The following is a 25,944-nucleotide window of genomic DNA, read 5'->3' as shown; positions in this document are numbered from 1 at the left end:
CCAACTATCAGATGACTTTGAAAATCAATACTTACATTTTCCAATTTCTTTTACACAAAGTCAATAAGGGACCATGTATCATTTTCTTATACAAGAAATATGATGTTTTTTTGAAAATATATATAGATGTACTTGAAGTTCCCCCATGGATAAGCCTACTCCCAAATACAAATCATTCTCATCAATCAAGAAATTGTTTTCAGATTGATGGAGCAATCAAGAAAGCATTTGGAAGTGTCTAGTTCTTTTTTTCTTGTTTATGTTGAAGTTATAATTCTTCTCTCATGCTTCAACTTGCAGGGTCTTAATTTGCTTGGTTTAGCAAGCCCTGTAGCTGGAGGAAATGAAACTGATCAACAAGTTTTACTCCAGTTCAAAGCAAAGATATTTGGTGATCAGCTCAGATCCTGGAATAGTTCCATTCACTTCTGTCAGTGGCTTGGTGTTACATGCGGTCGCAAGCATCAGAGAGTCACCAGGTTGGAGTTGCAATTCCAGAAACTATCGGGATCATTGTCACCGTACATTGGAAATTTGAGCTTTCTCAGGGAGTTGAATCTTTCGGGCAACAACTTCCGCGATGATATTCCACAAGAAATTGGTGGTTTAAGAAGATTGGAAACATTAAGTCTGATTAATAACTCCCTCAGTGGTGAAATTCCTTCGAATTTATCTGCTTGTTCTAAGCTTACATTAGTTGATATGACAGGCAACCAACTAACAGGAGAAATACCATCTGTGCTGGGTTCCTTGTCAAACCTGAAAGTCTTGAATCTTCAAAATAACAGTTTGAGAGGGAGCATCCCACCTTCGTTGGGGAACTTGTCATCCCTGGAAGTACTTTCTTTGGCGATTAATAGATTAACTGGGATCATACCTGAAGCTTTTCGACAGCTGACAAATCTTTCAGATTTCTCGGTAGCACAAAATGCAATTTCTGGTATTGTTCCTGTTGCAATGTTCAACCTCTCCAATATTAGAATCTTTAATATTGGTCAAAACAAGATTCAAGGTACCCTTCATTCTGACATATCAATCACCATGCCATATGTTGAGTTCTTTTCCATTACTGGAAATCAAATCTCTGGACAAATCCCTCTCTTAATATCCAATGCCTCAAATCTGAATGTACTTCACTTAGCGGATAACAAACTCAGTGGAAATGTGCCTTCATTAGAAAAGCTGAATAAGCTGTATAAATGTGCCCTAGCCATAAACCATTTGGGTCATGGGGAAGAAGGTGACTTGAATTTTTTGTGCACTTTAGTTAATAATACCAAGCTAGAATTTCTATATCTAATCCAAAATAATTTTGGAGGTGTATTTCCAGAATGCATTAGCAATTATTCTAGCACCCTTTTACATTTAGTAATAGGAGAGAACAAAATATCAGGAAGAATCCCAGATGGGATTGGAAATCTCATCAATTTAGAGTTTCTAGCAATAGCACAAAATCAACTATCAGGTCACATTCCCTTTGACATCGGGAGACTACAGAAACTAAAGATATTTTCTGCTGATAATAATTTTCTCTCTGGGATTATTCCTTATTCTATTGGAAATTTAACAATGTTAACCAAACTTGGTTTAGGTGTTAACAATCTTCAAGGCAACATTCCTTCTAGTCTAGGTAAGTGCCTAAATTTGCTTGAAATTGATATTTCTTTCAACAATCTTAATGGATCAATTCCGCGTGAAGTACTTGGGCTTTCATCCTTGTCCATTGAACTAGACTTATCATCAAACTATTTGACTGGTCAGCTTCCCGTTGAAGTAGAAAAACTGAAAAATCTGGGTTACTTGGATGTTTCTCAAAACAAGTTATCTGGTTTGCTTCCAAACAATCTTGGTAGCTGTGTAAGTATGGAGAAGCTGCTCTTGGATGGCAATTTTTTTGAAGGGTCCATTCCTTCATCTTTGAGTTCATTAAAAGGTCTTGAGGCACTGGATGTATCTAACAATAATCTTTCAGGTGGGATTCCTGAATTTCTTGTGAAATTTGGGGCATTAAAATATTTAAATCTCTCTTTCAATGATTTTGAGGGAGCGGTACCAAGTGAAGGAGTCTTTAAAAATGCAAGTGCTACATTTGTTGAGGGAAACAATAAACTTTGTGGAGGCATTCCTGAGTTACACTTGTCTAGATGTAACTCAAAACCATCATCAAATACTTCTCTTAGATTAAAAATTGCAATAGTTGTTGTGATTTTAGGAGTGACTTTTCTATTCTCTTTTCTCCTCATCATGTGGTTTAGAAAGAAGAAAGAGAAGCAGTCAACAACTTGTGTAGAAAGTTCCCTTTTACAGTTATCATACCAAAGCATCCTAAGGGCTACGGATGGATTCTCCACGCAGAATTTGGTTGGTTCAGGAAGCTTTGGTTCTGTATACAAAGGAGTTCTTGAAGCTAGTGGAGCAGTTATTGCAGTGAAGGTGCTTAATCTTCTGAATCGTGGAGCTTCCAGGAGTTTCCTGGCTGAATGCGAGGCCTTGAAGAACATTCGACATCGAAATCTTGTCAAGGTGTAACAGCTATTTCAGGAGTCAATTACCAAGGCAATGATTTTAAAGCCTTGGTTTATGAGTTCATGGAAAATGGAAGCTTGGAGGACTGGTTGCATCCATTTATTGGCATGAATGAACCAGAGACGGCTAGAAACCTAAACTTCTTCCAAAGAGTAAGTGTGGCCATAGATGTTGCTCATGCACTCGAATATCTGCACCATCTTTGTGAAGAACCAATCATTCATTGTGACCTCAAGCCAAGCAATATTCTACTCGATGAGGAAATGGTTGGCCATATAAGTGACTTTGGCTTAGCAAAAATCCTTTCTGCAGACAAACTTAACTATTCTGCTAATCAGTCAAGCTCTCTTGGATTAAGAGGAACTATTGGTTATGCTCCACCAGGTAAGTTCACTTTATTTGTTTCTTCTATAATTTAAGGGCAAGACATACAATCTAGAAGTATTTTTTCATATATTTAGAACTTGGTTGTAAGAGGCTATCTTATAAATTCTCAAGGATCTTTCTCCGCAATTATTTCTATATGTAATTTTTGATAAACCGATTGTAGAATATGGCTTGGGAAGTGAGTTGTCAACAAAAGGTGATGTGCACAGCTATGGCATTCTTTTGCTAGAGATGTTTACAGGGAAGAGGCCAACTCATGACATGTTCGAAGAAGGTTTCAGCATTCACAATTTTGTTATGGCAGCTTTGCCGGAACGAATAACTGAGATTATAGATCCCATTCTTCTTCAGGAGAGATCTAGACATAGAACACCTGGAAACATCACTTTCAGTGACAGACATCTTCAACACTTGAATTCAATATTCGAGATTGGACTCGCTTGTTCTGCTGAATCGCTGAGTGAGAGGTTGGACACGAGTGATGTTGTTTCCAAGTTATGTTCTATTAGAGACAAGCTTCTTCGTCCTACTCACTATAGTCATGAGCGCCAAACTTTAAATGCTGCTCAATCAACAGGTATACAATAACGTCTTATTGCATTGTTCTTAACAATATAATCATCATTGCATGACAAAAGGCAGTTGTTTGACTTGTTTCCTTGTATTCAACATGCAGGTATCTAAGGTGTCGTATGGATGAAGTTGAGAGGCTTGGGTCAGTCAAAGTGTTGGATTTTATCTTTTGTTCACATTCTATTTTGTATTAGCAGGTCTCCTCATTTCGCCTAAAAGCACTATGCTTTGAGAAAAGAATAAATATGCAATATCTATAGCTTTCCACCAATAATTTCTTAGTGTAATTTGTATTAATGCTTTGTTTTTCTCTTTGCTTCTTAAACTATTGGATACTCATCTAATAAGAACTCAAGAAAATGTCAATAAGCTTTGATTTTATCTATGTTACCCGAATTTGGAAGAATTTATTGAAATGTTTGATAAGAGTCTATTAGATTTTACATCTCAATTTGATCAGTAATCACTGAATATTAATCTCATTATAGATTCTAATAATATATTTAACGCACTCAAACTCATGTACTTTTGTATTGGCAACAATATAAATACCAATCAATTTAAGACTTAATCGAAGATTCTTCTTAATTTTTACCAAGTATTATAGTTGTTGGTGTTAATCACTTAATCTAAGTTTCATGTACTAAAAAATTTTAGAACCCTCATAGGGATATTTCAAAAAAATCTCTATAAATGCATTTCTAATTTATTTCCACCTCCTTTTCCTTCTTAAATACAATCTTAAATTGCTCATTGAATATTTTTTGTTTGACCCATTTTAACAAAGTTTCAAATTTTAGGACTGAAAAGCTAAAGGGAGTTTTACAAAATCTCTATAAATCCTTAAATAAAATAATTGTGAATTGTGAATAGATTATGGACATTAAGTAAATTCAAAGCTATAAGAGATGCTTGCAAACAAAGTTCGTTATGATCTAATTGCATAGGATCAATGTTTTCTTTCATGAGAGGACTTTGTGATTGTCATTAAGCACGAGTAAAATATCATCAAGTGTTGAGTACAGTGTTAAGATAAATTGCAATATCAAATAGAGATATTAGTTTAAATATTAGAAATGGCATTTTTGGGAAGGACTGTTACAAACACTAAATATGAGCCATAAAATGGATATGGAAGATATCTAAAAAAAAAAAACCTAAGCATAGACAAAACTATGTTTCTTTTGGATAATTTCCATATTTTATTATTTGTTAAATTCTATTATTAGTCCATGTACCTTGCGAAAGGTGTGGATTTAATCCATGTACTTTAATTTGATCAAATTTAGTCCATATAATTTTTAAATTTGTCAATTTTAGTCCCTCTACTTTTGAAATTTAAAATTTTAGACCTAACCCAAATGTTAGCAATTAAATTCGTTTGGTTAAATTCAATTACTAGTCTTGTACTATACATTCAGATGTAAATTTGGTCTATATTCTCCAATTGGATCATTCTAAGTCCTTATGCTTTTTGAATTTTGAAATTAGTCTTGATGCAAATGACAGTTGTTAATCTATTACCTGTATTTTTAGTGAGTAATATGTGGAAATGAAAAGCTGACATGGTATTGCACATATGATAATATGTTTTCCAAATTAGATTTTAGAAATAACAAAACTAAACTTAATGAATTTAACAATTATTGTTTGGTGATAAAAATGACCAAATTAAAGTATGTGGATTAAATCCACAACTTTTATAAAATATAGGGACTAATAACATAATTTAACCTTTTTTAATATTGAAATCAATAGATTTTTCAGATAAGAATTGTCCGTAGTTGCTCGCTTTCAAAATTGACATGGATTAAATTGTTTTAAAATTTTTTGAGAGGGACTAGTTTGCTTAATGTCGAAATTGAAAGGGAATTGAGAGGTCTTTTTACCAATAATTTGAGAGGAGGAAGTCTAAGTTGCTTTAGACAAACTGAACTATTCAACTAATCAGCCAAGCTCTCTTGGATTAAGAGGAACTATTGGTTATGCTCCACCAGGTAAGTTCACTTTATTTGTTTCTTCTATAATTTAAGGGCAAGAAATACAATCTAGAAGTGTTTTTTCATATATTTAGAACTTGGTTGTAAGAGGCTATATTTTAAATTCTCAAGGATCTTCCTCTGCAATTATTTCTATATGTCATTTGTGATAATCCAATTGTAGAATATGGCTTGGGAAGTGAGTTGTCAACAAAAGGTGATGTGTACAGCTATGGCATTCTTTTGCTAGAGATGTTTACAGGGCAGAGGCCAACTCATGACATGTTCAAAGAAGGTTTCAGGATTCACAATTTTGTTATGGCAGCTTTGCCGGAACGAATAACTGAGATTATAGATCCTATTCTTCTTCAGGAGAGATCTAGACATAGAATATCTGGAAACATCACTTTCAGTGACAGACATCTTCAACACTTGAATTCAATATTTGAGATTGGACTTGCTTGTTCTGCTGAATCGCTGAGTGAGCGGTTGGACATGAGTGATGTTGTTTCCAAGTTATGTTCTATTAGAGACAAGCTTCTTCGTCCTACTCACTATTGTCATAAGCGCCGAACTTTAAATGCTGCTCAATCAACAGGTATACAATAACGTCTTATTGCATTGTTCTTAACAATATATATAATCATCATTGCATGACAAAAGGCAGTTGTTTCCTTGTTTTCTATGTTGTAGGAACGTAAGGTGCCATAATATCAATGGAGTTGAGAGGGTTAAGACAGGCAAAGTGCAGCTATTCTCTTTTATTCACAATATATTTCTGTAATATGCATTAAACATAAATCACATCCTTTTGTGGATCAATAAATTGGAATATTGTGTTTATTTTTAGGGTAAATTATCAAAATAGTCACTTTTATTTGTCTCAGATTATATTTTAATCACTTATGTTTGAAATGTTACGTTTTAGTCACTTAAGTTGGAATAATGTTAGGTAATATTATAAAAAAATGAGTTGAGTAAATTCTATATAAAAAGTGTTCATTATGGTTCAAAATTTGGAGGCAATATTGTTGAAAGGAGTAAGCATGAACAAGAAACATAGACCGTAAAACAGATATGTAGGATCCAAAAAAAATAGAAACGACATTGTTGAAAAGTGTTGGTTTAGCAAAAAACTAATTGAAGTATAGAACAAACTATGAATGAAGGGATAATTTAATTGATTAACAAAGCAGCCCTTATATACAAGTCCCAAGTAACAACCTCAACAAGAAATAAATTCAAATTACTACTAACAAGCTAACAACTCCTCCTCCTACTAACAAGCTAACAAATCCCCCTAAGACTTAATTTTATTATTTTAAAAATAGCTGCAGCCTTGAGATACTAACATTCTCCTCCTAACTCAAGTGCTGAAGACACCAAATTTATTCTTAAGAAACTCAAAACAACTAACGTGAAAAATATAGTAAAATATCCGTCATCTGATCTCTGAAAACTAGTTTCTTCAATATTCGCCTTCTATGAATTCCTTCTCGACTAGTGTAGCTTCAAGAGTTGCCTCTAATTGTTTCCTAGCATGCAATTCCATCTAAATCAAAATTCCATAATTCAAAATCATCACAAGTTGCTCTAGAAAAGTCATGAGAGTGGCCAGAGTGCTTTCCCTCCTTCCAAGATCTTGTGTTGTCACTATACTTGCGATTAATACGATTTATAGTTTGATTAACCAATCTTCTTGTAACTAATAATTCCTTTTTCAATTTTGTATTTTGCATTGAAAGCTTAATCACCTTACCAACTAAATTCTTAAACTCAACAACATCTACAGATGTCAATTCTTTCGCATATGAAGCTTTTTCAGTCGGTTTTTGATTTTGGAAACATAACCCACTATTCTCTTCTAAAAGTTGCACATTACTCTTGATCTCCTGAGATAAATTCTTTTTTCGTGGCTCCTCAGCATGTTCTTCAGATATTTCATGTGCAAAAGATGATAGTTTATTAGAGAGAAATGTCAGTTGCTGCTCCAAGAGAGTTACCTTTGCATGCAACTCATTCTCAAAACACTTGATTTGCAGTTGTTCTTACACGATAGGATTATCTTCCTAACACTTGGATGCCATTTGCTCCTCTTCAAATGGATTCAATGAGAACCTCTTCTTCTGCATCTTGATCCTAAACAATTCATTGCCACTAGAGTCAAGGATCAGACACATTCCCTCTTCGAACATCACCTTGAATCTCTTCTCTACCAATTGCCCCACACTCAATAAGTTTTGATCAATCTCAGGTACAAACAGAACATCTAAAATCAATTTAGTTCCAGCACAGCTCTCTATTGCTACTGTACCTCTTCCCTTCACTTCTAGGTATTCTCCATTTCCTATCCTTGGTTTTTATTTAAATGACTTGTCAAGATCTTTAAATAGCTTCCCATCATAAGTCATGTGATTGGTACAACCACTATCAACTAACCAACTGTCACATAAAATGCTTGATGAGAAGCAGGAGACGACAAACAAATGGTTCTCTTCTTCTTTAATTACAGCATGTGCTCCAAATGTGCCCCATCGAGTTACATTTTCTGCACTTTACATCTGGCCTTCTCCAACACCTGAAATGAGGATGATTCTGTTTTTCACAAAACTTACATGAAGAATATTTGTGAAAATTTCCAGTACCATTACCTTTTACAGCAGTTTCTGAACCACTACCGCTATTGCAATCACTATTCTTCCCATTCCGCTTCTGTTCCTCTCCTTTTTCACCTTGCTGCATCTTAGCCTTTAATGCTCCTTCTATGCTTCTTTCTATGCTTCCTTCCTGCCTCATTAGCCTCCTCTGCTCTTGTGCTTGTAAAGCAATAATCAACTCCACTACTCTCAATTGAGTCAAGTCCTTAGTGTTCTCAAAAGAGGCAATTGTTGCTTCATATTTCTCAGGCACGGAGACAAGTATCTTCTGCACCAGTCTAGAATCAGAGAGATCAGCCCCAAGAACTCTTACCTTGTTGGCAATATCAATCAGCTTGTCTGAGTATTCTTTGATTGACTCAGACTCCTTCATTTGTAGCCTCTCTAATTCTCTGATCAAATTCAACACCTTTATGCTCTTGATCCTCTCATCTCCTTGATACTCAGCTTTGAGGTAGTCCCATATTTCCTTCACTGATCCAAAACCATAATTCTATTGAATATGGCCGGCGAAACCGAAGCATAAAGACAAGAACTTGCCTTGGCCTTCCTGGTGGTTCTCTCCTTGTGCATTTTGATCTGATTCACAGTTGGATTATTAGGAAGTAGAGTCACCTCATAGTCTCCCTCAATGGCTTCCCAATAATCACAACCCTCCATGTATGCTTGCATTCTCACTGCACATGCTTGATAATTCTCTCCATCAAACACAGGTGGGGCTAAGATGGACAGGTTACTCGATCCCGATTCCATTTTCCTAAAAAAAAACCCTCACAAGTGTATCTCTCAAAATTTTTTTCTCAGAACTCTCACAAAACTTTTCTCACAAGTCCCTCAAGAAAACTGGCTCTAATACCACTGTTGGTTTAGCAAAGAACTAATTGAAGTATAGAACAAAATATGAATAAATGGATGATTTAATTGATTAACAAAGCAGCCCTTATATACAAGTCCCAAGTAACAACCTCAACAAGAAATAAATTCAAATTGCTACTAATAAGCTAACAACTCCTCCTCCTACTAACAAGCTAACAAATCCTCCTACTATGGACCATAAAATGGATATGGAAGATATCTAAAAAAAAAAAAAAACCTAAGCATAGACAAAACTATGTTTCTTTTGGATAATTTCCATATTTTATTATTGGTTAAATTCTATTATTAGTCCATGTACCTTGCGAAAGGTATGGGTTTAATCCATGTACTTTAATTTGATCAAATTTAGTCCATATAATTTTTAAATTTGTCAATTTTAGTCCCTCTACTTTTGAAATTTAAAATTTTAGACCTAACCCAAATGTTAGCAATTAAATTCGTTTGGTTAAATTCAATTACTAGTCTTGTACTATACATTCAGATGTAAATTTGGTCTATCTTCTCCAATTGGATCATTCTAAGTCCCTATGCTTTTTGAATTTTGAAATTAGTCTTGATGCAAATGACAGTTTCTATTACCTGTATTTTTAGTGAGTAATATGTGGAAATGAAAAGCTGACATGGTATTGCACATATGATAATATGTTTTCCAAATTAGATTTTAGAAATAACAAAACTAAACTTAATGAATTTAACAATTATTGTTTGGTAATAAAAATGACCAAATTAAAGTATGTGGATTAAATCCACAACTTTTATAAAATATAGGGACTAATAACATAATTTAACCTTTTTTAATGTTGAAATCAATAGATTTTTCAGATAAGAATTGTCTGTAGTTGCTCGCTTTCAAAATTGACATGGATTAAATTTGTAATATCCTGATTTTGGGCCTAGTCGGAATAGTGGTTTCGTGACCACAAAATCTGAGATAGAAACAATTATTTTATGATTATTTTAAGGTCTATGATATGATTGCATGATTGTGTGAAAATTTCGTGAAGAAATTTTATGCATAAAGTGCTTAATTTGAAATTTGGGACTAAATTGAATAAATTGCAAAACTTGTGTTCTAGAAGTATTTGGCATAAAATTGAATTAGATTATTAATTAGAGGTCCTTAAAGAGTAATTTTACCAATTTCTAAGTCTATGGACAAAAATTGGACATGGATGGAATTTTTGGAAAGTTTAGTAGTAAGGGCATTTTGGTCATTTATGGGTAAAATGAATTAAAATACAAAATTAAAAGCCAATTTTGCTCATCTTCAACCCCATGGCCGAATATAGCAAGGAGAAACCATGGCTAGGGTTTTTCAAGCTTCCAAGCTCGATTAGCAAGGAAAATTGAAATTCGGGCTAAAATGGGGAAAATACAAGTTGTGGACGAAATGGTAAAAATAACCATTTTCGCATACGAGGTAAGTTCATATGTAAATGTTGGTAACATAGTTATTATTTTAAATGTTTTAATGTTTTTTTAAATGATATGATAATTATTATGAAATATTATACTTGTGATAATTGTTTGATAATATGTCAAATTATGTGATATACTTGGAAAATGTGAAATACTACCGAGTATCGGTATCGGCATTCCGTAGAAGATGGTTGAGACACATGATTGGGAAAAGGTCCCGTTGAACCTTAGGAATGGATTAGGATACAAGTGACATGTCACTGGGATATTTGGGCATCCGAACTCGTTGAGTTGAGTCCGAGTTCACTTATGGATGCGAGCGTCCGAACTCGTTGAGTTGAGTCCGAGTTCGTGAGATGTAACTAGGCATCCGAGCTCGTTGAGTTGAGTCCGAGTTCACTTATGGATGCGAACGCCCGAGCTCGTTGAGTTGAGTCCGAGTTCGCTTATGGGCGGGTTACATGATTGCTTGATTGCATATATGGCACTTATGTGCAAGTTATCCATGTATCCGAATTATATTCCGATGTGTTCAACGGGTAAAGTTCTACTCAAATGGAGGAATACTCAAGATGAAAGGGACGTATTGGTAAGTGTTGTGAAATGGATACTTTGAACAGGTATGTACTTAACCCTCGGGTTGAAAACTCGATATAACAACAATATGGTAAGATGATAAATGAAAAGGTGATATGAATGTCTTGGTGATGATTATGCAAATGATGTTTTATGTTTGGTTATATGGTTATGTTACTTGCTATTTGCATGTGAGCTTACTAAGCATTTATGCTTACTCCTCCTTTTCATTCCTTGTAGTGTTGACAAGCCAGCTCGAAATCGAAACGGTTGGAGGCACGCTCACACTATTCGTATACCATCTTGGCATAATGGCTTGTATATTTTGAGTATGGCATGTATAGCATTATAATCATTTTGTATATATGGTCTTATGATATGGTTATTGAGTGGTATGAAAATAGAAATGCTTGGTAATGATTAGCCATTGGAATGGCTAATCATGATCATATTTGGTATTATGTATGTCAAATTGCTAGCTAATCCATGGAAACCATGAAATAGGTAAAATTTACCATAAAATAGATTCAGACAGCAGCAGTGACGTGAGTTTTAAAAATCACTAAAAATAGTAGAAATGGAATTAAATAATGAATAAGTTATGGAATCGAAGCTTGATGAGTGTATTTTCATATGGAATAAGCGAAACAGGTATATGAGCTATATTTTATGAGATGTTTAAATTTTTGTGAAACAGGGCCAGAGCGATTTCTGGATCCCCTGTTCTGATTTTGGAAATTCACCATAAATTCTAAAAAGATAATTAGAAGTCACGCTTTATATGTAAAGATTTCTTATTGAGTCTAGTTTTATTAGAGACAAACATCATAGTCATTGAAGCTCTGTACAGGGAGATATCTAATTCGTAATACACAGAGGTCAGAGTAGTTGAACCCTGAAACAGGGGAGACTTTAACTAATAAACTGTACTAATTGCCCCAACCAAAAATTCTAGAAAAAAATTAGTAGATATATATATGAGTATAGTTTCAGGGAAAATTTACGGAATTGGATTTCGAGTTTCGTAACTCAAGATATGATTTTTAAAGCGACTGTGATGCAGTTAGCCAGCTTGTCTGGAAATTTTAAAATGAATTGTATGAGCTGTTTAATTAATGAATTAAGTCCGTTAACACCTCGTGTTCGACTCCGGAAACGGTCTCGGGTACGGGGTGTTACATTTAGTGGTATCAGAGCAGGTTTAGTCGGTTCTCGGACTAACCTAGCATGTGTAAAAGTTTAGCTATACATGCCACTGATCTGTAATAGTGTGATGTCTTCCGACGCGTATGAGTACCGTCTTATTTAGACAGGGTACTCTCCAACCGAGCTGTGCTGACCATGTTCAATGTTATGCGAAGGTATTTAAGTAAAGTTATGATTATGATAAGTCTCGGTTTAGAAAAGTATGAATAAAAGTTTATGATACATATGTGATAATATGTGAGATGAAAGTTCATGTTGTGATAAATATCCATATTTGCTTAATGCTCATACGATGTAGTGTATGTGGCTTACTTGATAAGATGAACGGAATAAATAGAAAGTTGTAGAGGTATGAATAAAGGTCATAATATCATGATACGAATGAAAATGTCCTTGTCTTGATTGGACGTTGAATGTTGATGAATGTTAATGATATACAATTTTTTATGAGATAAAGGATTATAATGAAATGAATTTATCTATGTTAAATTGTTGGACTGAATTATATGATTGTAATGATATGTACATGATGATGCACGAAATGAAAGTTGTGATTGTGATGCAAATATCTATGTTTATTTAGCCTTATATGATGTCATGAGCATGAATTAATTTAATTAAATGAATGGATAAGTAAAGCTATCTAGAAAACATAGAATGTATGCATAAGTATATTGTCTAAATGAGACAATAGGAAAATTGGTGTAAGCCAACATGAATGAATGACATGATTTTGATGATGTTGCTATGATGATGGGAGTTGTGTCATATGTGTATGTATAAGAAAGTCGAGTTAGAGGTCCTACAACCCCTCCCCCTTGCCAAAGTGGTACTTATAATGGAATTTCATGCGATTTGTATTGAATAAGTTTTGGTTGAGAACCCAAAGAGTTCAAATGATAGAATAATTATAAGTATGATCGAGATTGAAAATGAGCTCATAAGTAAAGTCGAGCCAAGAAAGTATCGGATTGACGTAAAGATTATTGGAATTATGCATCGTCCCGCTTAGAAAAGGGATTCTCCTTGGTAAATCAATTACTTAGGTGCAAGGTCGAGAAAATCAGAATCGAAATTTATTCGAATCGGCCTTCTTTAGTGAATGGTTTAATATGAAATTTGTGACGGCAGAACTAGTTGGGGAAATGATAATTGAAATGTGAACTATCTCGAGTGTGATGATTATGACTGGACAGATTTAGCGATCTCTTTTAAGATGTTCTATGTGTTTACCCGTTCTCGTAAATATTTCTATGGCTATTGATCTTCGAAGAAATTCTTGTTATATGGGAATGTCTTTTAATCCGGTGTTGGATGAAAGCATTGGTAGTCTGATTGGTTTATAATTTATATTGCTCTATTTCATCGGTATTCTATTTCATTTAAATCGATAAGAATTGATGAGAGAATACATATGATATTATGATTATGTTTCTTCTACTTGATGCTTCATCCGATATATATGTATGGGAAGATATATTGATCTTGTTATATTTGATTATGGGATTAAATGATGTTTTCTTCGGACTTTCTTTCTTTGAAGAATTATCGGGTATTCGTATTTTCTCTATGAGTTTGGTTTTGATTCTCCGATATAGTATCGTATCTTGGGTTTCTTTATTCGGATTCCTTTATTCGGATTTCTCTATCTTGGATCTCTTTATTCGGTTTCCTTGTTATCTTTGTTCCATAATTTGTCAATTATGACTCGTGTTCGAAGTGCGTTCTTCAGCTCGTGATAATCATGTCAAATATGACTATACTTCTAATTTGATCTTGGTAATGTGGTGATTTTAGTATTGGGATTTTTCTAATTTATGTGTAAGGATTTGACATCAAGAAAGGCATAGGTGATAAAAGCGAGTTTTAGTCGGTATGGTAAATTATTTATTTGAAAGATTTCATGTGACAATTATGTCAGGATTATTTTTCCCAAGTTTGATAATAGAATTTCATTTTGTACGGATAAAAGAGTAAATAGTTTGAACGAGAAGTGTATATTTATTAGAAAGAGTTGAATATTAGTTTAAGTCACTACGAATGATAAGGTTTCCATCTTGTGAAAGCTGAAAAGTTTATTACATGTTGACAGAGTTCGGATAGATGAGAATATTGGTAACCGAAGCGTCTGAACTAGACTAGTCTACATTGAGCAAAGACTTCCTGACTTTCAGTAATGTATTGTTGTATGGATTGTGATGTGTTTCAAGACAGTGAGGTAATGTGATAGTTTAGAGCATCCGATGTTACATAAAATCGGAGTTGTTAAAGGGTTAAAGCCGAGCATTGGGATCTATCAAAATTATCCTTGTCAATGTTGATATTGGGATGGAAATGAGAAGGATTATTCTTGAGGCCATATCAGAATTATTTCTATGGCGGAAAGAGGAAAATGTGATGTATCCTATTGTTAAATGTTTGGCGAGATCTATAAATCACATCTGTATTGAATGAATTCCTACTCATCAGAGTCATGGAATTTCAGGTCTCTTTGATTGTTGGATTTCTTGGAATTCCGGTCTCCATTAAATCAAGTTGAGATCCGGGTTTTATGTCATGATATCATGGGAAATTGAGAAGGGTTGAAAATTTAAGAACAGTTGAGAGTTGAGACTGTAAGCTTTTAGATCATATGAGAAATTGAAGAGATGTATTGGAGGTACAGTCTAAGTGCAAGTTCTTAGGCACCAAATATGAGATTAAAAGTGAAGACCACTTTTCTGGTAAGATTTTCGGGGACGAAAATCCCTGAAGGGGGGGAGAGTTGTAATATCCTGATTTTGGGCCTAGTCGGAATAGTGGTTTCGTGACCATAAAATTTGAGATAGAAATAATTATTTTATGATTATTTTAAGGTCTATGATATGATTGCATGATTGTGTGAAAATTTCGTGAAGAAATTTTATGCATAAATTGCTTAATTTGAAATTTGGGACTAAATTGAATAAATTGCAAAACTTGTGTTCTAGAAGTATTTTGCATAAAATTGAATTAGATTATTAATTAGAGGTCCTTAAAGAGTAATTTTACCAATTTCTAAGTCTATGGACAAAATTGGACATGGATGGAATTTTGGAAAGTTTAGTAGTAAGGGCATTTTGGTCATTTATGGGTAAAATGAATTAAAATACAAAATTAAAAGCCAATTTTGCTCATCTTCAACCCCATGGCCGAATATAGCAAGGAGAAACCATGGCTAGGGTTTTTCAAGCTTCCAAGCTCGATTAGCAAGGAAAATTGAAATTCGGGCTAAAATGGGAAAATACAAGTTGTGGACGAAATGGTAAAATAACCATTTTAGCATACGAGGTAAGTTCATATGTAAATGTTGGTAACATAGTTATTATTTTAAATGTTTTAATGTTTTTTAAATGATATGATAATTATTATGAAATATTATACTTGTGATAATTGTTTGATAATATGTCAAATTATGTGATATACTTGGAAAATGTGAAATACCACCGAGTATCAGTATCGGCATTCCGTAGAAGATGGTTGAGACACATGATTGGGAAAAGGTCCCGTTGAACCTTAGGAATGGATTAGGATACAAGTGACATGTCTTTGGGATATTTGGGCATCCGAACTCGTTGAGTTGAGTCCGAGTTCACTTATGGATGCGGCGTCCGAACTCGTTGAGTTGAGTCCGAGTTCGTGAGATGTAACTAGGCATCCGAGCTCGTTGAGTTGAGTCCGAGTTCACTTATGGATGCGAACGCCCGAGCTCGTTGAGTTGAGTCCGAGTTCGCTATGGGCGGGTTACATGATTGCTTGATTGCATATATGGCACTTATGTGCAAGTTATCCATGTATCCGAATTATATTCGATGTGTTCAACGGGTAAAGTTCTACTCAAATGGAGGAATACTCAAGATGAAAGGGACGATTGGTAAGTGTTGTGAAATGGATACTTTGAACAGGTATGTACTTAACCCTCGGGTTGAAAACTCGATATAACAACAATATGGTAAGATGATAAATGAAAAGGTGATATGAATGTCTTGGTGATGATTATGCAAATGATGTTTTATGTTTGGTTATATGGTTATGTTACTTGCTATTTGCATGTGAGCTTACTAAGCATTTATGCTTACTCCTCCTTTTCATTCCTTGTAGTGTTGACAAGCCAGCTCGAAATCGAAACGGTCGGAGGCACGCCACACTATTCAGATACCATCTTGGCATAATGGCTTGTATATTTTGAGTATGGCATGTATAGCATTATAATCATTTTGTATATATGGTCTTATGATATGGTTATTGAGTGGTATGAAAATAGAATGCTTGGTAATGATTAGCCATTGGAATGGCTAATCATGATCATATTTGGTATTATGTATGTCAAATTGCTAGCTAATCCATGGAAACCATGAAATAGGTAAAATTTACCATAAAATAGATTCAGACAGCAGCAGTGACGTGAGTTTTAAAAATCACTAAAAATAGTAGAAATGGAATTAAATAATGAATAAGTTATGGAATCGAAGCTTGATGAGTGTATTTTCATATGGAATAAGCGAAACAGGTATATGAGCTATATTTTATGAGATGTTTAAATTTTTGTGAAACAGGGCCAGAGCGATTTCTGGATCCCCTGTTCTGATTTTGGAAATTCACCATAAATTCTACAAAGATAATTAGAAGTCATGCTTTATATGTAAAGATTTCTTATTGAGTCTAGTTTTATTAGAGACAAACATCATAGTCATTGAAGCTCTGTACAGGGAGATATCTAATTCGTAATACACAGAGGTCAGAGTAGTTGAACCCTGAAACAGGGGAGACTTTAACTAATAAACTGTACTAATTTCCCCAACCAAAAATTCTAGAAAAAAATTAGTAGATATATATATGAGTATAGTTTCAGGGAAAATTTACGGAATTGGATTTCGAGTTTCGTAACTCAAGATATGATTTTTAAAGCGACTGTGATGCAGTTAGCCAGCTTGTCTGGAAATTTTAAAATGAATTGTATGAGCTGTTTAATTAATGAATTAAGTCCGTTAACACCTCGTGTTCAACTCCGGAAACGGTCTCGGGTACGGGGTGTTACAAAATTGCTTTAAAATTTTTTGAGAGGGACTAGTTTGCTTAATATCGAAAGTGAAAGGGAATTGAGAGGTTTTTTACCAATAATTTGAGAGGAGGAAGTCTAAGTTGCTTTAGACAAACTTAACTATTCAACTAATCAGTCAAGCTCTCTTGGATTAAGAGGAACTATTGGTTATGCTCCACCAGGTAAGTTCACTTTATTTGTTTCTTCTATAATTTAAGGGCAAGAAATACAATCTAGAAGTATTTTTTCATATATTTAGAACTTGGTTGTAAGAAGCTATATTTTAAATTCTCAAGGATCTTCCTCTGCAATTATTTCTATATGTCATTTGTGATAATCCAATTGTAGAATATGGCTTGGGAAGTGAGTTGTCAACAAAAGGTGATGTGTACAGCTATGGCATTCTTTTGCTAGAGATGTTTAATCACTTATTTTTGAAATGTTACGTTTTAGTCACTTAAATTGAAATAATGTTAGGTAACATTATAAAAAAATGAGTTGAGTAAATTCTATATAAAAAGTGTTCATTATGGTTCAAAAATCTGGAGGCAATATTGTTGAAAGGAGTAAGCATGAACCAGAAACATGGACTGTAAAACAGATATGTAGTATACAAAAAAAAAACGACATTGTTGAAAAGGGTAATATAAAACCAAAACATAAACCATAAAATGGAGATAGAAAATACAAAACAAAATAATTCTAACATAATCAATTAATCATATGACTTAACATTCAATCTCCACTTTATTCTATATAAAAATTATTCATTATGGTTCAATTACGGTCAGTGTGGTTTAAGGACAGTAGAGAAATTTTGTAGTGGGGTCAGTTAGGCAGTGTTGCTTTTCACCCAAGGGGGTTTGGTTTGATTTTTAAAGGAGTTATATGAGTATGTTGCCTACCAAGACTTCAAAATTTGAACAATTTCAGGCTGAGTGTTGTTTAGTTTGGGAGAAAATTTTGTTTTCTTGTGTGAATGTGACTTTGCTTCCATGGAAACGTGTTCTTCACTTCTAGTACCAATTTGGGTTTTATTTTATGTTCTTATTTAAAGTCATAAATTGATGAATGATGGGTTCAATTCCAGGGTTTTTGAGTACATGAACAAAACGAGAATCAGCAAAAGCATAATCTGAGTGGTTAGACTATCATTATTTGAGGCACTAATGGGCCAAAATGGCATTAATATATAGAATTTATTATTATTAAAGTTAATCAATATAAATTATATTCCACCAACATCACGTTAGGACAGTAGCAATTAGGACAAACGAAAATCGTTGTTTTGTTTTTTTTATGTTTTTCAAATAATGTGATTAATATTGCTGAAAGTGTCGAGTATAATGGTTAGACACGTTGCATTTTGAAAGAAAAAAATAAGTTCGAGCATTGGAGATAATATTATTAAAGAAATAACTACAAATCCCGAATATAAATTATAAAAAAGATAAGAAGGATTAAAAAACAAAATGAATGGATAATCTGTTAGAATTAAGTGATCCGAATCCTTATTTAAATATAATACACTGGTAAAATAAAATAAAAGAAAAGAAGAATCTATATAAAATTACACTTCTTTTATTTATTTTAGAATAAGGTTTTAAACCTTATTAAATTCTATCTATTTGATATTAATTAGAATAAGGTGATTCAGTCTTACTAGAATATGGCTTTACAAGCCTATAAATAGACATAGTTTATTTCTCTTGTAATTATTCGAATTCGACATAATAAATTTTTTTCTGCTCTATCCGTAATTTTTTCCCGAAAGGATTTTCATGTAAAAATCTTGATGTGTTTTTTATTTTATTTTATTTTATTTTTTTCACCTAATCAAAGTATATTGTTGTGGGATATGGGTCTAGTGTGAAAGAGGTCTTTGATTGCTTAGATAATGGAAGAAGAGGGTGATGAATTGGACTGGTTTGCTTAATCATAATCAATATATCACAAGAGTTAAAACAGTATATCCACTACTTAAAATTCCATATGGTCAAAATCCATGATGAAAACCAACCCAATGAAGTGCGTCTTCCACTAAAAGCAGGATATAAATAAACTTGTTCTTGTTGATGAACCCTATCACTCTCAAATACAAACAGATCTCATCAATTAAAAAAAACTATTTGGGTTGATGGAGCTATTGAGCATGCACTTACAAGTGCCCAACTCTTTTTTCCTTGTTTACATTCAAGTCATAATCCTCCTCTGGATCTCATGCTTCAACCTGAAAGGTCTTAGCTTGCTTGGTTTAGCACATGCAGCAACTGTAGTCGGAGGAAATGACACTGATCTTCAAGCTTTACTCCAGTTTAAAGCCATGATAACCGGTGACCAACTCAAGGTTATGAACTCCTGGAATAGTTCAATTCACTTCTGCCAGTGGCATGGTGTTACATGTGGTCGCAATCATCGGAGAGTCATCAAGTTGGAACTGCAATTCCTCAAACTCTCGGGATCTTTATCTCCATTCATTGGAAATTTGAGCTTTCTCAAGGAGTTGAATCTTTCGAGTAACAACTTCTACAACCAGATTCCTCAAGAAATTGGTCGCCTAAGAAGATTGGAAATATTAGAACTGTCCAATAATTCCATGACGGGTGAAATTCCTTCCAATTTATCCAGCTGTTCTAAGATTACATTTGTCAGTATGAGAGGCAACCAACTAACAGGAGAAATACCTGCTTCACTGGGTCTCTTGTCAAATGTGAAAACCTTGGGTTTTGCTATCAACAGATTGAGAGGGAGTATACCACCTTCGTTTGGGAACTTGTCATCTCTAGAGGCACTTATTTTGAGGAGTAATGCATTGAGTGGGGTTATAACTGAAGATATTGGACGAATGACAAATCTTTCATTTTTCTCGGTAGGAGAAAATGCAATTTCTGGTGTTATTCCGGTCGGAATGTTCAATCTCTCCAATATTAGAATCTTTGATATTAGTGGGAACAATATTCAAGGTACTCTTCCTTCTAATTTAGCAATCACTATGCCATATATTGACTTCTTTTCCGTATGGGGAAACCAACTCTCTGGAAAAATCCCGATTTCTATATCCAATGCCTCGAATCTTAATGCACTTCAGCTTTATCAGAATAGACTTATTGGAAACCTCCCTTCCCTTGAGAAGTTGGATAAACTATCTTATCTTCTTCTAGGCACAAACCATTTGGGAAATGGAAGAGAAGGTGATTTGAACTTTCTCTGTAGTTTAGTCAATAATACCAAACTAGAGAGTCTAGATATAGGAACAAATAATTTTGGAGGGGTACTTCCCGAATGCATTAGCAATTTCTCCAGCAGCCTTCAATTTTTAGCAATAGAAAATAACAAAATATTGGGGAGAATCCCTCATGGGATTGGAAATCTCATCAATTTGGGGGTGCTTCAGGTATCACAAAATCAACTATCAGGTCCCATTCCTCTAAACATGGGGAGGATTCAGAAGCTAAATAGATTTGACGCTCGTTATAATTTTCTCACTGGGACTATTCCCTATAATATTGGAAATTTAACAGGGTTAATATTCCTTGCTTTAGGAGTTAACAATTTTCAGGGCAATATTCCTTCTAGTCTTGGTTACTGCCAAAATTTGCTTGTATTGGGTCTTTCTTACAACAATCTTAGTGGATCAATACCAACTCAAGTACTTAGACTTTCATCCTTGGCCATGTTACTGAACTTATCATCAAACTATTTGACTGGTGAGCTTCCCGCAGAAGTAGAAAATCTAAAAAATCTAGGAGATTTGGATTTTTCAAAAGTTATCCGGTTTGCTTCCAACGAGCCTTGGTAGCTGTGTGAGACTAGAGAGGTTGTTCCTTGGTGGTAATTTGTTTGAAGGACCCATTCCTTCATCTTTGAGTTCATTGAGAGGTCTTGTGGAATTGGACATATCTGAAAATAATCTTTCAGGTGGGGTTCCAGAATTTCTTGTGAATTTTGGAGCATTACAGTATATAAATCTCTCTTTCAATAATTTTGAAGGAGTGATACCAAGTGGAGGTGTCTTTAAGAATGCAAGTGCTGTATTTGTTGAGGGAAACAACAAGTTATGTGGAGGCATCCCTGAATTACATTTGTCAATATGTAACTCGAAAACATCATCAAAGACTTCTCCTAGATTCAAAATTGTAATTGTTGTTGTTGTTGTTACATTAGGAGTGACTTTGGTATTGTCTATTGTTCTCATCATTTGGTTCAGAAAGAAGAAAGTGCAGCAACCGATATCAACTTTTGCAGAAAATTCTCTTTTATGGTTATCATACCAAAGCATCCTAAAGGCTACCAACGAATTCTCCATGCGGAATTTGGTTGGCTCGGGGAGTTTCGGTTCTGTATACAAAGGAATTCTTGAAGAGAGTGGAGTAGTTATTGCAGTAAAGGTTCTTAATCCTTTGGACCATAGATCATCTAGGAGTTTCTTGGTTGAATGTGAGACCTTGAAGAACATTCGACATCGGAATCTTGTCAAGGTATTAACAGCAATTTCAGGTGTTGATTATCAAGGCAATGATTTTAAAGCCTTAGTTTATGAGTTCATGGTAAATGGAAGCTTGGAGGACTGGCTGCATTCTTCAACAGGTATCAGTGAATTGGAGACGATGAGAAAGCTAAACTTCTTCCAAAGAGTAAGCGTGGCAGTAGATGTTGCTCATGCACTTGATTATCTGCATCATCATTGTGAAACATCGATCATTCATTGTGACCTCAAGCCACGCAATATTCTACTTGATGAGGAAATGGTTGGCCATATAAGTGACTTTGGCTTAGCGAAAATCATTTCTGCAGACGAACTTAACTCTCCATCTAAGGTGTCAAGCTCGCTTGGATTAAGAGGAACTATTGGTTATGCTCCTCCAGGTATGTTCATTTCAGTATTTTCTTCCATAATGTAAAAGCAAAGCATACAATCTAATATCAAATTTTCATGCTCTCTGCAATTATTTCTATATGTAATTTTGATGAACTAATCGTAGAATATGGCATGGGAAGCGAGTTGTCAACAAAAGGTGATGTGTATAGCTATGGCATCCTACTGCTTGAGATGTTTACAGGAAAAAGTCCAATCGATGAAAGGTTCAGAGAAGGTTTAAGTCTCCACAACTTTGTTAAAGCAGCATTGCCTGAACGAATAGTTGAGATTACAGATCCTATTCTTGTTCAAGAAAGAGTGAGACGAGGAACTCCCAATGTAAACAACTTTAGAAATGATAGGTATCTTCAGTGCTTGAATTCACTATTCGGAATAGGACTCACTTGTTCTGCTGAATCACCCAATGAACGGATTGACATGAGTGATGTTGTTACCAAGCTTTGTTCTATTAAAGACAAACTCCATCCGACTAGAGTACCTCGTGAGGTTCCAACTTAAATATGTGGCTCAATCGAAAAGAGTATATGTGCAATATTTATAGCTTTCCACCAATAATTTCTCAGTGTAATTTGTATTAATGCTTTGTTTTTCTCTTTGCTTATTAAACTATTGGATTGTCATCAAATCAGAATTCAAGATAATGCCAATAAGCTTTCCTTCGTACACCTTTTGGGGCTTGATTTTTTTTAATGTTACTCGAGTTTGGAAGGATGTACAAAAATGTTTGACATGGCGAAAAACAATTTGAGTATAAAAAAAAATTTAAATAATATAATTATTAGTTATATTGGAAAAATTATATAAAATTTTCATTACGAAATAAAATTAACTTTAAAGTAGCATAAGCAAAATTTTTATATGAATTAAAATTTTATTATTAAAAATCGATAGTATTGGGTAAAATAAATAAAATAAGCATAGAAATATATTATATTAAAAGGAATATGAGGGGCAAAACATAATTTAATTTAATTTACCCTTTTAACTTAATTAGTGGAACCGTAGCCTTTGGGACCATAGTGGTCACAACACAAGATGGGGCAGAAATTATGTCAGCTCATTAGGCTTTAACCCAGTAGGCAAATATGAGTTTTAGGGAGAACAAGAGCTAAATTCTATCAAATATTTTACCTTTAAAAAGGATCTCATTTCACTGAAGCGACAAGGTTGCGAAAACATCATCCTCCACGAGCAATGGCTGCTCGAACGATTGATAGCAAACTGCCATGCAAGAAAGAAATCCAATGGCCAATGGGTTCGAGGGGGAAACCCAGCACACATCCCAGAGGTATAGCAGTGCTGCCAAATGGCCCAGGATTCGGCGCAATTGAAGAAGATGTGGTCCATCGTCTCAGGAAACTAGCAAAAGGGGCAAGCAGCCGTTTCCCAAGAGATTACACCACACTTTGCTAACTCAACTTTACATGGCAGCCTATTGCGAATTAACATCCAGTTAAAGACTCGACTTTCAACGGGCCAAGGCCGGCCCGTTTGATAGTAGGATTTGGAGGAGTAATGTCCCTTCGATGCTGCCTTCCACAGGAAACGGTCCGATCTCGACTCATCAAGGACGCAACTATGGATGAGTTGCCAGAAGTCAGCCCCTCCGTTCCTTTCACAGTCAAAAAGTTACCGTCTAAATTCAATATTCCATTCCCACTAGTCGTTACTAACAGAACCAAACTCAGCAAATTTCCCCGTTTTATTAATTGCCAAAGCAAAAACTCTAGGGAACTTTATTTTAATAATAATGATAATAATAATAAAGCTTGAATGACTCTCAGCATGTGAACAGGTGATTTCAGATTCCATGATTTTGAAGACTCATTCAAAAGGCTTTTAGAGTTGCATTATTGCTTGAAAGACTAATTAGAAAACAGTCATTCCAGGTAATCTCGAAAGTAACCATATACAAAACCTAAGCAGTCTCAATCCCAAAAGAATATAAATAAGAAAATAAAAAGGGTCGACTGGTGATGTATGAGATTATCTCATTCTAGTTAAATATAGAGATAATATAATTTTTTACTCTTGAATTTGATAATAAGGTTCATTTTTGTACCTGAATTCATTTTGATCTCTGAATTTGAAAAATATAAAAGTTTCATGATGTGGTACTATTGGATTGTGCCATGTCATCACTTGAAAATTAAAAAAATTATATAAATTTTCAGACGATGATATTGTGCAGTATTAGAGTGTCACACACAATGTTCTAATAATCGAATCTATGGTTGAATTAGTCAGACACTAATTTCATATTCAATCAATTTGATATTAGTTCAACTTTTAGGCCACTAGTCTATTGGTCTGTTCTAAGTCCAATTGGTTCGAACGACTAATTCAGTCATATTCCAAGAAAATTGGTTACATCATTAAATCTTGATAAAATCCAAGTTTAGGGACCAAATTGAATTTAGTTACCGAGTTCAGGTATCAAAGTGAACTCAAAAAACAAGAATAAGAATAAATATAAAAGTGGACCTAATTACCAAATTTACACCCTTTAAGAAATATATAAAATGACTACCCATAAAGAAACTGGAATAATACACTTGCCGGCAATTTGGTTTTTCTACCTTATATTTGCTTTCAATTTGGTTGCCAATTAAAAGATAAATTGTCGCAAAACTTTATAATAATAGCAATGGGAAACTGATATTGAAGATGAGAATAATTAAATATGGCAATTGTCAACGGCTAATCATTTTAGATTCACATTAGAGATCAATGGTGTTTTTGTTTTAACGAAGTTATAAAGATAAGCCTAGAAAGTAAGGGAAAGCAATAAAAAGTCACGGCAAGTTTGTTGTGTCAGATTTGATTTCCATATCAGTTCTTGTTGATGAACAAGGTAGTCCCAAACACAAATCAATATCATCAATTAAGAAATTGATTCAGGTTGATGGATCTATCAAAAAAGCATTTGGAAGCGTCCAGCACTTCTCTCCTGGTGTGCACTGAAGTTATAATTCTTCTCTCCAGCTTCAACTTGCTGGGTCATTACTTTCTTGGTTTAGCAACAGCAACCACTGTAATCAGAGGAAATGACACTGATCAACGAGCTTTACTCCAATTCAAATCCAAGATAACCAGTGATCAGCTTAAGGTTATGGAGTCTTGGAATAGTTCCATTCACTTCTGTCAATGGTATGGTGTAACATGCAGTCGCAAGCATCAGAGAGTCACCAAGTTGGAACTGCAACTCCTCAAAGTCTCGGGATCTTTATCACCTTACATTGGAAATTTGAGCTTTCTCAGGGAGTTGAATCTTGCGGGTAATAACTTCTACAACCAGATTCCTCAAGAAATTGGTCGTTTAAGAAGATTGGAAATATTAGACCTGATCAATAACTCCATCAGTGGTGAAATCCCTTCCAACTTATCTGCTTGTTCTAAGCTTACATTTTTCCGTATGAGAAGCAACCAGCTAACGGGAGAAATACCAGGTTCGTTTGGTCTCTTGTCAAAGCTGAAATTCTTGAGTTTTATCAACAACAGTTTAACAGGGAGCATCCCACCTGCACTGGGGAACTTGTCATCACTGGAGGAACTTTATTTCACATATAATGCATTAAGTGGGGTTCTACCTGAAGCTCTTGGACGACTGACAAATCTAACACAGTTCTCGGCAGATGAAAATGCAATATCTGGTATTATTCCGACCGTAATGTTCAATCTATCCAATATTATAGCCTTCTCCATAGGGGGAAACGAGATTCAAGGTACTCTTGATCCTAACTTAGCAATCACTATGCCATATGTTGGAGCCCTTTCTGTATGGGGAAACCGAATCTATGGAGAAAT

At 34.4% G+C, this 25,944-nt stretch overlaps 4 protein-coding genes and 1 long non-coding RNA gene across 5 annotated transcripts in view; 4 read left to right on the top strand and 1 right to left on the bottom strand.

The window, feature by feature from the left end:
- The first annotated feature begins 207 nt into the window (after positions 1-207).
- Positions 208-3,328, top strand: LOC108462272 (probable LRR receptor-like serine/threonine-protein kinase At3g47570). The gene is given in 4 exon segments (XM_017762243.2): positions 208-2,524; positions 2,527-2,910; positions 3,077-3,176; positions 3,265-3,328. Coding segments are annotated over 4 exon segments (2,865 nt in total).
- Positions 3,329-3,445: 117 nt separating this feature from the next.
- LOC128282486 (uncharacterized) lies at positions 3,446-3,882 on the top strand. The gene is made up of 2 exons (XR_008272763.1): positions 3,446-3,490; positions 3,590-3,882. It is a non-coding gene; the product is annotated as an uncharacterized LOC128282486 (long non-coding RNA).
- A 3,051-nt stretch (positions 3,883-6,933) lies between these two features.
- Positions 6,934-8,875, bottom strand: LOC108462273 (kinesin-like protein KIN-7K, chloroplastic). Its single transcript, XM_017762244.1, has 6 exons — positions 8,663-8,875; positions 8,117-8,615; positions 8,009-8,060; positions 7,550-7,817; positions 7,220-7,468; positions 6,934-7,017 (listed from the first exon to the last, which is right to left on the bottom strand). The coding sequence occupies exons 1-6, from the start codon at positions 8,873-8,875 to the stop codon at positions 6,934-6,936; spliced, it is 1,365 nt and encodes a 454-aa protein (XP_017617733.1).
- Positions 8,876-19,395: 10,520 nt separating this feature from the next.
- On the top strand, positions 19,396-22,791 carry LOC108462274 (probable LRR receptor-like serine/threonine-protein kinase At3g47570). The gene is made up of 3 exons (XM_017762245.2): positions 19,396-20,907; positions 21,026-22,124; positions 22,241-22,791. Exons 1-3 carry the CDS (start codon positions 19,396-19,398, stop codon positions 22,633-22,635), a joined length of 3,006 nt encoding a protein of 1,001 aa, XP_017617734.1. The 3' UTR covers positions 22,636-22,791.
- A 2,251-nt stretch (positions 22,792-25,042) lies between these two features.
- LOC108462275 (receptor kinase-like protein Xa21) overlaps positions 25,043-25,944 on the top strand; it is a 1,511-nt gene continuing 609 nt past the window's right edge. Inside the window, exon 1 of the mRNA XM_053020388.1 lies at positions 25,043-25,915. Within this exon, the coding sequence (XP_052876348.1) occupies positions 25,043-25,915 (873 nt within the window). The remainder of the gene's footprint in view (positions 25,916-25,944) is intronic.

Source organism: Gossypium arboreum, chromosome 10, assembly GCF_025698485.1.
Source record: "Gossypium arboreum isolate Shixiya-1 chromosome 10, ASM2569848v2, whole genome shotgun sequence".
NCBI classification, from domain to species: domain Eukaryota; kingdom Viridiplantae; phylum Streptophyta; class Magnoliopsida; order Malvales; family Malvaceae; genus Gossypium; species Gossypium arboreum.
The sequence above is the reverse complement of the archived record's forward strand: the minus strand, read 5'-3'. Positions and strand labels throughout refer to the sequence as shown.

Coding starts and splice junctions, on each gene's coding strand:
- LOC108462273 (XM_017762244.1), bottom strand. CDS start 8,875: ATGGAATCGGGATCGAGTAACCTGTCCATCTTAGCCCCACCTGTGTTT. Junction 8,616..8,662: donor GAACCACCAGGAAGGCCAAG/GCAAGTTCTTGT, acceptor CATATTCAATAG/AATTATGGTTTTGGATCAGT. Junction 7,818..8,008: donor AGATGTAAAGTGCAGAAAAT/GTAACTCGATGG, acceptor ATAAAAACCAAG/GATAGGAAATGGAGAATACC.
- LOC108462274 (XM_017762245.2), top strand. CDS start 19,396: ATGGAGCTATTGAGCATGCACTTACAAGTGCCCAACTCTTTTTTCCTT. Junction 20,908..21,025: donor GTGGATCAATACCAACTCAA/GTACTTAGACTT, acceptor ATTTTTCAAAAG/TTATCCGGTTTGCTTCCAAC. Junction 22,125..22,240: donor TATTGGTTATGCTCCTCCAG/GTATGTTCATTT, acceptor AACTAATCGTAG/AATATGGCATGGGAAGCGAG.